Source organism: Electrophorus electricus, chromosome 24 (genome assembly GCF_013358815.1).
Source record: "Electrophorus electricus isolate fEleEle1 chromosome 24, fEleEle1.pri, whole genome shotgun sequence".
NCBI classification, from domain to species: domain Eukaryota; kingdom Metazoa; phylum Chordata; class Actinopteri; order Gymnotiformes; family Gymnotidae; genus Electrophorus; species Electrophorus electricus.
In genome coordinates, this window is record NC_049558.1 from 141197 (window position 1) to 155838 (window position 14642).

At 40.5% G+C, this 14642-nt stretch overlaps 1 protein-coding gene across 2 annotated transcripts in view; it reads right to left on the bottom strand.

Moving 5' to 3' along the window:
- Positions 1 to 12324, bottom strand: part of LOC113572339 (fibulin-2-like) — a 29036-nt gene extending 16712 nt beyond the window's left edge. For both annotated transcript variants that reach the window (XM_027001794.2, XM_027001792.2), the window contains exons 1-2: positions 12235 to 12324; positions 5871 to 7322 (exon numbers count right to left, since the gene is read on the bottom strand). In XM_027001794.2, coding sequence (XP_026857595.2) covers positions 5871 to 7227 — 1357 coding nt within the window. In that variant the 5' untranslated portion in view covers positions 7228 to 7322; positions 12235 to 12324. The remainder of the gene's footprint in view (positions 1 to 5870; positions 7323 to 12234) is intronic.
- Positions 12325 to 14642: the final 2318 nt, after the last annotated feature.

Sequence of the window (14642 nt, forward strand, 5' to 3'; positions counted from 1 at the left end):
TGAAAGTTCGGAGATATGTGGGCCTCCCAGAGAGAACTCCAACATCCAGCAATAAGTGACAGAAAGAACCATCATTTCAAGATCCAGAGGGTTTGCTTATGGTTGAATTGTGTGTAAACAAAGGAATAAAAACAAAGGATGCTTTACCATACCTCTAAAAAAATAATAATTTACGACATTTAAGAAATAATGATATTTACTGTAGATATTTACTGTAGAAAAGAAAAACAAAATTTTATAAAATCCTTTAATCTCTCCTTTAATTAAACTTGTGTTCTCATCTCCCACTAAATCTTCCTTTGGGAAATGTTTGGCATCGGAGAGAATGGTGTATGTGCTGTAGGACCATTGAGCAGAGTACAAAACCCTCAGGAACCCTCTAATTTATCTGACAGCACACCCCAGACAGAGACCATGCAGTGTAACCCCACAGCGAGGCAAAAAGCAGCTTGTAGAGTTCTGCAAAACAAGGATGAATTGTGAAACAAACACAAGCTTAACACAGACACTTATCTTTGAACCCGCTAGCAAGGTAAGGCGTGACAGAATCATGTGATTTGCTGCATGGACTGCAACATTCATTTTCCCTACTGCCACTGCTGCACTGGCAGAACAGCAATTATTTCTGAAAAGTGTCAGTGTGTGTATGTGTGTGTGTGTGTGTGTGTGTGTGAGAGAGAGAGAAACATGAGAGAGAGAGAGAGAGAGAGAGAGAGAGAGAGAGAGAGAGAGAGAGAGCACATGGATCTGTAATTTTGTGATGCACTCGACTTCTTTTCCAGTGCTGTACAGACTCTCATCTTATTTAAAAGCAAGATAACAGGCCTGTGAATTAAAGGTTATGTTTCAATACAGGATACTAAACTAAATGACCTAACCTTAATATGGGCACTTCATCTGACGTTTGAGTCCACATTTGGCTGCAAACATATTGTGGTATGACGGTCCCCTGCTGGGCCCAGAACAAAGAAAGGAAGAGAAAGTGGTGGAGTGTCTACTCTGCTGGTCCCACCCATAAGGTTTTACACACTCTCCAGTCTCCAAACATACTGAATAGAAAGCTGTCAGCATGATCTAACTGACTGTCTCTGGAGTTCTCCTGCTGAGTGAGTGAGTGAGTGTGTGTGTGTGTGTGTGTGTGTGTGTGTGTGTCAATGTATAATTTATTTAATATAATTTGTATATGGTTTCTGTATAAACCAAAAGCTAAAAAATGTACTCTAAAAAACCTTTTTAAGTTTCTAAGAGGCCTTTCTATTGATGGTCCTGTTACCATGTCAGCTTTCATTAAAAAGTGTGTGTATGACCACAGCAATTAAACCAATTATTAAGACCTGATTACAATGACAGCATTTAGCTGATGCTTTTATCCAAAGCAACTTACAAGGTTTGGGTGGTCCAAAGCTGGTTGATGGACAAACAGAAATATGCTTCAAAAACATGATTGGAAAATATGCCTGAAATTGAAAATGGAAAAAGTCATTCTGGGAGCATTTCTTTTTTTCTATTACAGTTCTTCTTTCCATGTCCACATGGATTTTCCAGTGACCTTCTACTTTACCTTTTGGCACCTTCGATCCTCCATTGATTATGATGACTGAACAGTATGTGTACGTATCCCCCAACGGAGCTTTAATCCACCCGTGCTGACCTTTGCGTAGGTGGAGGGTAATTGTAACATAACAGAATCGAAGCAGCCCAGAGTTTCAGGGGAGAAGATGAGACGTGGGACGACTTTCTCCCTACCCCTGGGATGAAGTCATAAAAGACAATGACGTAACCCTGAGAGGCTTATTCCTCATTCATTGCTACCCAGAGTATATAAATGGGCCACACCAGTGCAGTGGATGACAGCTAACAGTGCCATGAGACGAGCTCACACTACAGCATGTCAGCTCATTCCACTTCCACTACTTTGTAAACTCTGTTTTCTGATTTTTTTTCTCATGTTTTTCTCCATAAATTAGTTGTAATCAGTTCCCACCATCAGGTAAGTCTCCCCTGTTACATGACAGTAGCCAATCAAGAAGGGCGAGGGCTGTCACATGCTTCCTCTGAGGCACATGCAGATGCAGCCAATCACCGTATCTTTCTACCTGGTTGTTTATGCAACATCAAGGGGCGGCGTAACACACTCGGAAGACAGTACAATCTACCTCTTTCTGATGCATGAGCTCAAAATCTCCCCCATGATTGGTCAGTGTCACTGTGACTGACTGATACCACCCCTTCCTCCCTGAGAGCACAGTCAGTTTTCTCTCTCAGGCTCCCATCCATAGATGGCTATGACATCATCAGGGATCACGCTCACAGTCTCCTGATGATGCGGGGACTACTTTATCTTTATATATATATATATATATATATATATATATATATATATATATATATATATATATATATATATATATATATATATATATATATATATAGCTGACAAGACAATATAAGCTTTCGTTGATTGTTAGTGACATTAGCATTATTTGGTTAGCCTGCTCTTAAACCACATACTCAAAAAGAGTCACCAGGTCATCTGATGTTTAATTTAGTTTATTTTTATGCCAAATCAAACTAGACCTGTGATCCAAAGGCAAGGCAATAGCAGTAGTCTCCTGAGACTCTTCCAGTGAAATTAATGCACATCTACTAAAGTAGTAGGCAGGCAGACTGAATTGGTCCACCACTAACCCTTCTCGGCCCTGTTCAGAGGCTGACACAAGGCATTCCTCATGGAGATTAGTGCTAACGCCTTTTCCTGCTCTACAGGATGTCACGGTCCTGGAATTATTCTCTTCACTCACTGACATTCCCAGCTGGACCCAAGCTGTGCCAACTAGCCCAAAAAACTCTACGTCTCAGGTAGTCTGTCCTCGCATCTACACACTGTCCAACAGGACATGGTATCGTAGTGAGCCAGGCATCCAAAAGCAACAAGGAACTCAGCATCAAACAATCCATTAGCAAATGCCATTCAAAACACGGTCTTATGTACTGCGTTGCAATGTTTAGCCTGCAGAGAAGCCAAGTTTATTCCTGTCTCTCCAGTTAACTCCACCATTGCTGAACTCTAGCTGGGAACTGTAAATAAGACATCGAGCAAACCCTTGTTTGATCCCAGAAGAGCAGGGCTCTAAAGAAGCCCTGGAGGAATGTCTTGCAGCTTACAGTCACAGCACGCACACAACAGATCCATTTGGCTATAAAGCATGAAAGCTGGGGAAGAAATGAGGCGCTTGTAGAGGGGAGAGCAGGTCTGAACCCCCTCACACTGCTGGAGAAGGCTGTAGTCCAGCACCAGCTCAGTCGCCGACTGCAGACAGACGTGGGAGCCAGCGGCTTTAAAAACCCTCCTACATGAAACATTACTCAAGGTTCAGGCTGCAGTGATGTGTTTTTTGTTTGTTTGGGTTTTTTTTTTTTTTGCATCATGAGGCTAACTACTTCTTGTGGTATATTTGATTTATATGGTATGAATCTGTATTTCAATTTCCTGTGTCACCATTAGTGTTTATATAACACGTTACAGACCTTAAATGTGACTGCATTGAATGTCTTGCTATTGTTTGTAATGAAAAATTGTGTGGATGTGCAGTCAACAAAAATGACCTCTGCAGTAATGGCATCATGAACCATTAAGTGGTTTCAATGGCCTTTCTCCCTCTCTCGTGTCATTATTTGCAGTTGTACACTGGGGAGGTTACTATCAAAATATTATGAGTCTCTAAAATGGGAAAATAGTTGAACTAGCTAGCAAAGATGTTGGTTTCATGCCAGAGCAGAAACTCCATGCTGTTCGTTTGGCCCATTTTCTGTGCACTTAAACACATCACATGATGTACAACATGCAGGAAGCACCATTTCTATAATTGAGAAGCACCTTTAGCCTAAAGGAGTCAGTATTTCTCTTGAGGGTCATTTTGCATTTCATAAACTAAAGGAGTGGAAAGTGAGAGAGAAAGCAACAGGAGGGCAGACCAGTTCATTTCTGAACCATAACATATGTTTAGTAACATAAGCCAACTAATAAATGGATAAAGAGACACAGGAATTTCATTCAGTGCATCAAGTCACCATTTTCACATAGTTAATGTAACAATCAGTGTTTCTTCTGTCATAACCAAATAAAGTTTGTCAGCCCAGCAACTAACGAGTAAAACACACATTTAGTTCCAGAAGCATTCACAGTCACTGAGGTAGAAAAAACACATCTGCACCACCAGTTTAACCTTTAAATGCATAGCAAGTAGCCTCATAAACAAATACATTCTAAATACATTTTATGTATCTTTATTATCTTGGGAGGAGGGAAGGGGTATAGGGTGTGGGGGCGAGCTGGTGGGCGAAGATGCCCCGGGGTGTGTGTCTGTGTGTGTGTGTGTGACACTTAGGGCTGTATGTTATGTGCAAAAAAATTATACCTCAGTATTTAAGATAAATATTATGATAACGATCTGAATATCAGTATGGTTTTACACTTGATATTCTAAGTGATGATTAAATATAACCTAACTACTTTATAATAAATTGATTTGGAAAATAGTTGCTTTACAAAATATTAAGCACAGTGACAACTAACTGTCTTGACTAACACTAAGCAGGATACATATAATAAATAAACATGTATAAGAAACAAGGCTGAGTTCTTCCTGCAAGTAGCAACAGAGCGAGCGGCGCCCACAGAGTCCGTGTGCTGTCGTAGGATACGATGGTGTTTGGATCAGAATCTGCTCCGCGTGAGAATGCACGGATTTGTTGATCCCTGTGTAAGCCCCAAGCTGCTGTTTGTGTGTGTGTGTATGTGTGTGTGTGTGTGTGAAGAACATCCTATCTGATCAGGGAATCTGGGGCAGTGCAAAAACAATAAAAAAACAGCAACAACAACGAACCAGCCCACCTAATTACCTCATTACTCGAGGCTTAAAAATAGATGATACTGAAAAAACAGCTCCTGTTCAGACTGGTTTCTAGAATGTAATCATCTCCAATTCTAAAACAGTTAAAAACCTAAATAGACAATTACATTATCACTTGTATTTGCTCTCATATTCAGGCCTATTGAATATTGCAGTGCACAGTGGGAAATCGCAAAAAGAACAAGCCAAGAATCCAAAATTATTGTTCAGATACTGAAAAAAACGGCCATCATTCAGGGTTACAGGAGACCATAATCCCATAATCCTATAATCCTTTGTTTATTAGGCTACTTTGCCCAAATGCTCCACTTTATTTTATATCTGTGTGGTGGTATAATTACCCATAATTCCTGAGTGATATCATAAGTGAAGTGGGACTGTCTGTTCCCATTTGTCAAGGCTTGTATTTACCCTACTGCAAACAAGAGAACCACAAATAATCCTCGAATGTGCATATGAAATGGAGTACAAAATAGAATGTTTAGTTTGAGAAGACCACAGGGTCTGATGGAACAGTTCTTACTGTTGCATTAATACAGAGGAAAGTGGCATTAAAAGAGAATGAATCATGAACCTGAGCCTGGACATCCCGGCTTCTGTACACAATTACAGGACACGATTTCTTTCTGCTGCACCAGATCTTGTTATTTTGAGCATTGTACCATAGAGAGCGCTGCATAACTCTGGTCCCCTGTGTCGGGTAGGTGTATGGGTGGCTGGGAGAACTTACAGCTTACTGTGCTAAAGGTCTAAAGCTGTATGTAGTAATGATCGAGTCATTAATGACATGCTCTTGGACTTCTTCTTTTCTGCAGTACACAAACTTCCATACTGCAATACAAGCAACTACACAGGGTATAACTGCATATTTTGTATTCAGTTTGACATGAACATTCATGTCTGCCCCACTGTACTTACCTAGTAATGGTTGCTTCACATAATGGTAGCTTCACTCACCCCCATGGTCACCTGACTTTGGAGAGATATCTTTAACATCCTGTTTGCTCTCCTCTCGGTAGCTGACCATCGTCTGCGGCTGCCTGGGAGACTTGTGTTCCTCCCTATTCACTGGTGGTGTGTTGGTGGGGTTGAACTGCAGTTCAGTAACAGTGTTATGTCCTGTGCTTATGGGGTGTAGCCTTGTTTGCCGGTAAGTAGATTCCTCATCCTTCCCCATGCCCCTATAGCTGGTGCTATAGCCCTCGCTGTGGGGGTGACCAACATTGCTGATTGGCTTCTCATCAGCCCAGGCAGTGTGTGTGCCATCCCTTATCAGACTGGCCTTCTCCGTCTGGTCGTATTGAGGGCTCCGCCCTTCAGAGGTTTCTGGCTGAGAGGCAGGGTTCTCTGAAACCAAAGCTCTTTCAGGAGTTACATTCTGACCCTCTTGAATTGTAGTGGTGGGGACCATTGGTGTAGGAGAGCTCATGTCTTCTCCTGCTTCCCTAAATTCTGTGTCATATGTGTCCAGACTCTCTTTAAGCTCTTTTCTGGAGTTTGCATGTTGATCTACAAGGGGAAAGTGAGCTTCAGGGCTGGTATTTGCAAAAGACTGAATAGAACTTTCTGTGCGTGACATTGCAATGGCTGTAGGTAAATACTCAGAGTCCTCATTTTCATCAAACTCTGAAGTGTTCTCAGTGTAAAGGGGCAGTGAATTAATAGGGAGTTTATGATGATGTTTGGTGGGGGGGTGAACAGGAACCCTGTGTTTGGCAATGTGGAGCTCATTCTCATTCTGTTCATTCTCCTTGGAGTCTGAGGGCAGTATGCCTTCCTTCACTGTTGTTGATTTGCACTCAGGAATAGTGGAGCACATCAAGTCTCCTCCATCATTTGGACAGTGGCAAACCTGGCAAGGGTCCATGTGGAAGGAGTGGCCTGCTTCGTACTTCTGACTCCTGTAGACGCATCCGATCCGCAAACAATGGGCACAGCCTTCGGTGGGCTCTGACAGATCAATGCAGTTAGAGGGGATGTCAGGGCATGGGATGAAGTGGCAGGCTATTCTCCCCCCGCCCGTGGGACAGTAGCACTCTGTGCTGCCAAAGTCCACCAAGTAGGACTTTCCCTCTGGAACCCTTCCGTTTCTGAACCCTGCGCTGATGCAGTCATAGTACTGATAACCTTCACACTTGCAACCTCGCTGGACACAGGACACGCAGCAGTCTCCTTTCTCCAGCACCTCCTCGATGCAGTTCTCCAGTACAGGACAGTCCACATCTGTGCAGTCCCTCTGACCGAGGCACGTGGGGAGGCAAAGCTGCAGGGCCCAAACGATGACCAACAACTTCACACAAGTTTGTTTAATCATTCTTTGCCGCTTCAAGTCTTGCCCTGTTGAAACCTCTGCAGCCTGTCAGGGGTTCGAACAACACGGTGGCTGCTTTTGTGCTCTGCCTTGTTGTTCTACAGTAAAAAATGAGAGACATGTGTGTTATTGTTATCGCCATATTGTGTGCCATACTGTTTCATCCAGTCTAAATCGTTGGATGTAAAACTGAGCTGAGCCTTACAACTGCAGACATGTCACAGACACGTTACATAAAACATGTGAAAACCTGCCTTATGTTGTAAAACAGGCTTAAGACAACACAGAGCCATATGTTTAACATAAAATCCAAACACATTGTAACTTATGATAGACATACAATAGTGACAGTATTCTTTTAGTGCGTTAGCTGTTTACACATTGTGTTACAGGCAATAAAACCTTATGGGGCTAAAAAAAAGCGTTGATAGAACTACTTTTACTGTGGCAGAACTCCTTTGAGTTTTTGATGGGTCTACACTATAATTATAATATATACATATATAATTAATACAAAAAGAAATTACAAAATAATCAGAACAAGCCATCTCTTCTCATGAATTCTGTAAACAAGTAAAAGCAACAGGGAGTTACGGGGATTATGAACCGAGTGAGGGCTATATGGATGTCAGCCTCCATTCGGAGTATACAGACGTCAGCTTCCGATCGGACTCGGAGGTCAATTAGGTGGAGAATCCGGCGATGGAGGTGGAGGAGGGATTCTCCCTCGGTGATGGGAGTGAAGGGCCTCCAGCGCCCAAGGTACCACCCAAGGCTCCGCCCAGGAGGCTCTGCTCCAGAACAAGTAGGCTGCCCAGCGGGGCTTGCAGGGAGGCATCGTCATCCAGTGAGGACACTCCCTCCACAAAGGCTCGTAAAGGCAAGAAGACAGTGTCACAAGTGTTGGCCCCCGAGACGGACAATCCAGCTGGTGCATCTCCATATATGTGTATGCGGAAGCCAGAGCAGCCGCAGCCAAACAAGCTTGCGAAAGAGGATCCCGTCCAGCCGGGGCAGACTCAGTCAACTATAGGAGGACTGGCTGGGGCTCCTGCTACCTTCCCTAGACTGTTTAATAGTTCTTTATGTAGTCCTGTTCTTGTATCTGTCCTAATCACTGTACCTATCCATGTCCCGATTACTGTGCCAGTTGCTTTGTCCCCCTTTGTGTCAGTGCCTGTGACCGTCAGTGTCTGTCCCTGTCTGTTGTTCCTCCCCTCTGTCTGGCTCGCGCTGGCCCGTGTCGGGTCGCTCGGTCCTTCAGCCTCACAATTTGGCGTTGGTTTCGGGGTCTTTGCCCTATAGGCTGGCGCGCCTGGAGTTGCGCCGTTGGGGAGGGGCTCTGTCATGGTACAGCCCCTGCTCCCTGTGTGTGTGTGTGTTCGTCTATATGGCCACGCCCTCCCTGTGTTTCACACCTGCTCCTCGTTGTGTATCGTTAGTGTGCATGTATATAAGTCTTGTGTTTTTAAGTGGGAATGCTGTCGATGTTTGAACCCTGTTAGCCTGTGAGCCACATAGTCGTCCTTGTTTTGTGTTACAATAAACGTATCATTTTGTTTTACACGACTCATCCCCGCATCCTACTATGGGTCCTCGCGTTACATATACATTTAAAAGACACTGTTTACATATAACTAAATAATATAAACAGCTAACATCCTGCTGTTTCTTAACTTTAGTTTACAGAAGTGCATAACCAAACAGCACACAATTTATATATATATATATATATATATATATATATATATATATATATATATATATATATATATATATATATATATATATATATATTTATTTATTTATTTTTTCCAGCTCAAGTTTAAAAGAGCCGTTATAATAGACATGATAACAGCATTTCTGAATAATCAGGAGCACTCACAGAAGTAGCCAGACCCCTCACAGAAATGCTCAGTATCTGTGCTACACTGTCATCAATTATGTTTTTAAACTGTGGATGGTCTTTAGTGGCATAAAGGGTTACAAAATATTTTAGTTGTTATAGGTATTTGAAAAAAATTATTTTTACACATGATTTTTATATGGTAACACTTAATGTTTTTTGAATGCAGTGTCTAACATACAATGTAGTGCACCAATTGTCTATAATCTGCCCAGTTAAGAGTAGTTAGACCCCACAATTTGGTGGGGTAAGTAGCATCGTCCATATGTACAGTTATGAGTTATTGAGTTATTCTTTAATTTTCCTTCCAATATTACTTAAAACATATCATGTGCATTAATTCTTTAAATAGCAAACTTATTACTTTAAAGGTATCAGAAGTTGAAAAGTTTATTATTGTAGAATTTTGTGAGTTTAACACAAGAGCTGTGGTAACTCAGTCACCAATGAGTTTCTGATTTTTTAGAATCTGTTTTTGTTGATTTCAACAACAAAACATCAAATCTCCATACCCAGCATGTATAATGCCCTCTTTCTGAAGAAGAGCTAGTTTCTGTGAAGTACATCTTTAGCTCTATTTAACTACTCTCTAGGATAACTGCTCTTAATAAAGTATACTTTAAATAAGTCTATTAAATTCATTATATTCCAAAATATTGGACATTACCTTCAACTGTCAAATAATAGAAATCACAGTTCTGACTTTTTAAATACACTTTTCAAAATTAATGGATGCGGCTTAGAAATATGTCTTAAGTGCACTCTTCTTGGTATCCACAGTGGAGAGTACCCCACAGATTCTCCATGTCATAGCATGTCAGTGCACAGACGATGACAGATGTCAGTGCGTAGATCCGGAGCTGTTGTTCCAAAGGGTCAAAGACATCCTACAGTAACATGTTATATTTTTGTTTGTAGAAGTCCTGCTTACTCTTGTGTACATTTGTGGATAGTATAACCTGCTCTAACATGTCGTAGGGTTACAGTCTATCCTCTACTTGCAAATGAGTCCATAAACCCAGCATGTGTTGCCTCTGGGTGTTCAGCATGCTGAAACTGAGAAATTTAGTTAATTTAAGAAACCGTATTTTCTATTCCTCAGAATAAGTGCACTGTCAAAGGCAGGCTCATGCTTCTCGTATTACTTCTCACACACAAATCTCAAAACAAGTCGAGATAAGAAACTTTGGTGAGAAACCTAATTGCATTGTAATTCATGCTTCATTTTCTAGTCTATAAATCACAAGAGTGCTGAATTCAGCAAACTTGATAGTTTTCAGTGAAGCTCATAAAAATGTTGAGATGCACATCCTCTGACCGTTTCGTCTTTTGTATTCCCTGAATCAGGTGGGTTCGTTAGTTTTAAACCACACCGATTCGTAACACGGCTGGCCTTTATTAGTTAATTTGTAGTCTTGCACATTATATTTCACTACATACTGCACCACACTTAGTTCATTTGTTTAGCAACTCTCTCATGTGTGTACCATTTAAAGACATTAACACTGCTCACATTACAGCTTGTACATACTTTCAGATGCTTTGTTTTGATGTGGGCAAGAGAGAGCCAAACAACAGCATACCACAGACACGACAAGCAAAGAATTCGGAAATATGGGCTTTAATGTTTAAAGTGGTAAACCTCATGTAGAATCCACCTGACTCATAAAACAAGATGGGAGACACTGGCATACTGTCAGCGAAAAATATTGAGAAGCAGTGGTGCAGTTTGGGAAATCAGCTCCGGTTCTACACTGCTTCGGTTGGGGGCAGTATTACAGAACATCTTTAGTCATATTCTGAAAGCCAGAACTATATTCAGAGCTTGATTTGAGGTGGAATGCGAACGGATGCGAATCATAAATTGCTTGTTTGTTTGTTTGTTTGTTTTTTACAAGGGCCGCTCCTTGTAAATCTCAGATTTGGCGTTGTCAAGTTCATTTGTTTTGTTTTTTTTAGCAGAAAACAATGCATCATAAGTTTTTTTTCTTTTCAATGTAGGTAAAATGCTCAAAATAAAAAGATATGTGAAAAGATATATAAATTATAATAACAGGCCGAGCTAACGGGAGATTAGCTGCCAATAGCTAACGCCTAACTACTAATAATAAGTAGCAAAAATACCAAAGAAACATTTAGTTAGAAATGTGAAAGAAATATCAAGCAATAAGTTACCAAAATTAAACTAACGTTAACGTGTGGATGTGAGTTTAAACTCGTAAAGCTGTCTTAAGACCTCACGCCTTGCCACGGAAGGGAAAAATAGCCTTTGCTCGCTTTGTGCTTGGGAGGGGCAAAGCTCACCCCTGCCTCCACCCCCCACCCCCCACATCGCCCTGTGGAAAATGATATATGAATATTATATTATTTTTATTATTATTAATTATATATATATATATATATATATATATATATATATATATATATATATATATATATATATATATATATATATATATATATATAAATATATATATATATGTTCATTCTCACAAAATACTTAGTATATATTGTTTTATCCAGAAGGGTTTGATCAGAGTACTGCTATCAGAGTACTGCTAAACAAAACAAAAAACAAAATTAGTTCACTTGTCCATTACAGATTAAGAGCCAACAGAGATAGGTCACTGATTTACCTGTTTCAAATACTTAGAATCTTAGCGATTCGAAACACCCATGAAAGGAGAGAGAGAGAGAGAGAGAGAGAGAGAGAGAGAGAGAGAGAGAGAGACAGACAGACAGACAGACAGACAGACAGACAGGGAGAGAGGGATGTATACGACAGATTTAATCAAAATGTGGAAACGTCAAATGACAGCAAGACAATGTAAATATCTTGAATGCCTATGATCGAGTCAAACAGAGCAAATAGAAAAACTCAATAGGCCGCAACCAGCATTAACTAACCAAAATGCATAAATATAGTTGCAAACACATACATAAGTATATTATCGATTTTCTTCGCTCGTATATAACGATATCCTTTCTATGCTCTGACGTTTCTATAACATCTGCATACTATGCATTTACTATGGCGTTTTCTCAGTTGCAAATTATTGCAAAACTCATATTTAGACAATTTCCTAGACAAGAGGAAAACTTACCTGAAGTGCTGAGCTACGTTATCGGTTTCCTCTGGCTCACTCCCGTCCGCGTGCTAACGCAACGGAGTACTTTTTTTTAACTGACGCTCGGGCACTGCGCGCGAAGAGCGGCGGAAAGTTCTCAGAGTGGGAGGGACCCGCCACTAGGGGCGATATACGTCCTTTAACGATATACGTCCTTTAACGATATAACTCCTGTAGCCTCCCCTCCAGTCAAATATGCCTTATGGTATTTTCGTTTGCTCATCTAGCATTTATTTAAAAAAAAAAATCTAATTATCTTTATTACTACACCCTTTAATATTCTTAACACTATAAGGACTATATGACAGTTAAAATGCGGTGTTTCCCGTTATATGAATAACTTTAGCCTCTTTTTCTCTTTATGCTACCTTTAACATAGACATTTTAATCCTGTGAGAAGACAATCTTTTAAATGTATTCAGCATGGAGATTACTGTAAGAGACTACTGCAGATGTAACGCACGCAACAGGATTTAAGTTGTGACAGCAGTGGTTTTATCTGCCCGGGGATGTGGGGTGGCCCCTGCTCAGGGGCCCCTGTTCTAAAGAACAAAAGACATCAGCGTGGGATACAGCAATCCAAAAAGTTCAAGGATCTGTTAGCTGATTTTTCAATTAAAGTTTGTTTTCAGTCAAAAGATTGACTATATTAAGCCTAAAGCTTTCATACTTGTGTTGACCTGAATTTCCAGGTTTGACTGATGTATAATGAGTATTTTAGTTAGTTCTGACCATTTTTAAAAAGTTGGTTGTGTGGATTCAAATACACTTCACCGATGATAACTGCCATTAAAGAAAATGGAAATTTCCAAAGAATGTAGCTACATAGAGACTGAAATCAGATGGCTGCAAAGTCTATATGCTGTCTTGGCAAGCATATTATATGAAATCTACATTCACAGGGCCTATAGGATCCTTTAGTCCTTCCTTCTGACAAAATGTTTTCAGTACAAGTAATATGAGCTGATGGCAGTCTACCTTGGAGAAGGTAATTGCCCACAACTTTTGTTGTTTCTCATTCATGCATGGTCTAATAGTGACTTCTGCCAATACTACCAGTGTGACCCTGTTCCTCTCTCTCTAACAACTAACAACGGCAGATCACTGACCTCTCACTGACCTCTCACTGACCTCTCCTTACTCAGGCACAGCAGCACACCCACACAGGGTGGAGAGTTTAATCTCTGAAAGAGTTGTGGAATCTTTGGTTTTTCTAAATAATTTATTTAGATGTTTTGGTTAATAGGGCATGTGGATGTGACTTGATTGGAGTGTATGGGGCCCCCTAGTGTGGACAAATGATGTTATCTCTGGTATTCAGGGCAACTCCCACAGTGTGGACTCCCAGTTCTCTGTTTGAACAGGTGAAGAAGGGTGGCAGCTGCATTCTGAAACTACTTCTAACTAACTAGATGTAGTTCTAACTAATTACACACATACTTTTTTAAAGTTTAAATTTAAGCTATCTGTGACAGAATTTACTGTACAGTAGCATAAATGTTATTGCTATATTATGAAAACTCCATACTAGTAAATTATTATTTACAAATTAACACTGCAATTATTGCAATACCACCTCTCTTAACAGACAATGGTTCAGCTGTCTTTTATGCACTATACTACTGACAAGGTCTTTTTCATTATACTGTTTATCAAAAACAGAAGTGTTAAAAAAAACAAAAACAACTTATCTCAACTCCAACTCCTGATGAAAACGGCAGCCTGAAACAATCTGACAGATCTCTGGAGAGTGAAGAAACAGCTCCATGCAGGCGATCACCTCAGATCCCCATGGATGAGGTCATCTTGACATTAAGCCCTTTTTGTGTTCAGGTCATGGGTTCCCTTTAGATCCATGAGTGGGTCACTTCATGTGGTACATTTGTAATTTGAATCCTTCCCAACATCCTTCATCATTCCTGGATATATTACATACACCCTCACACTGGGACGCAGTGAAACACAACAATATGTAATGGAATGTGTTTAGCAGTTAAAGTGATAACATCAGTCCTTTAATACCAATGATGACATCAGTTCTCCAGTACAAGTTTCTTGGCTGTTCCACTGTGGTGTCCTTTCTGTCTCCTTTTACTGTAATTTTACTATTAGCAAACTGAAAACCTCTGCACTGAAATGAACCAGTTTTATTAATAATAATAACGCTTTAAAAGGTTTTTAGGAGCAAGGTGGTTTCCCACGACTGCCTGATGACCTTGCTTCTCTCCAGGAGCTGGTGGAAACAGACATAGTTATGGTGCATGCCAGTGACCTCTAGGGGCAGCTGAAAAAACTGAACTGTCATTCATTCACTTATTCATTTTCTAAGTCCAATTCAGGGACATGGAGTAAATGGAACTTAATACAAGTGGCAATATCCTATT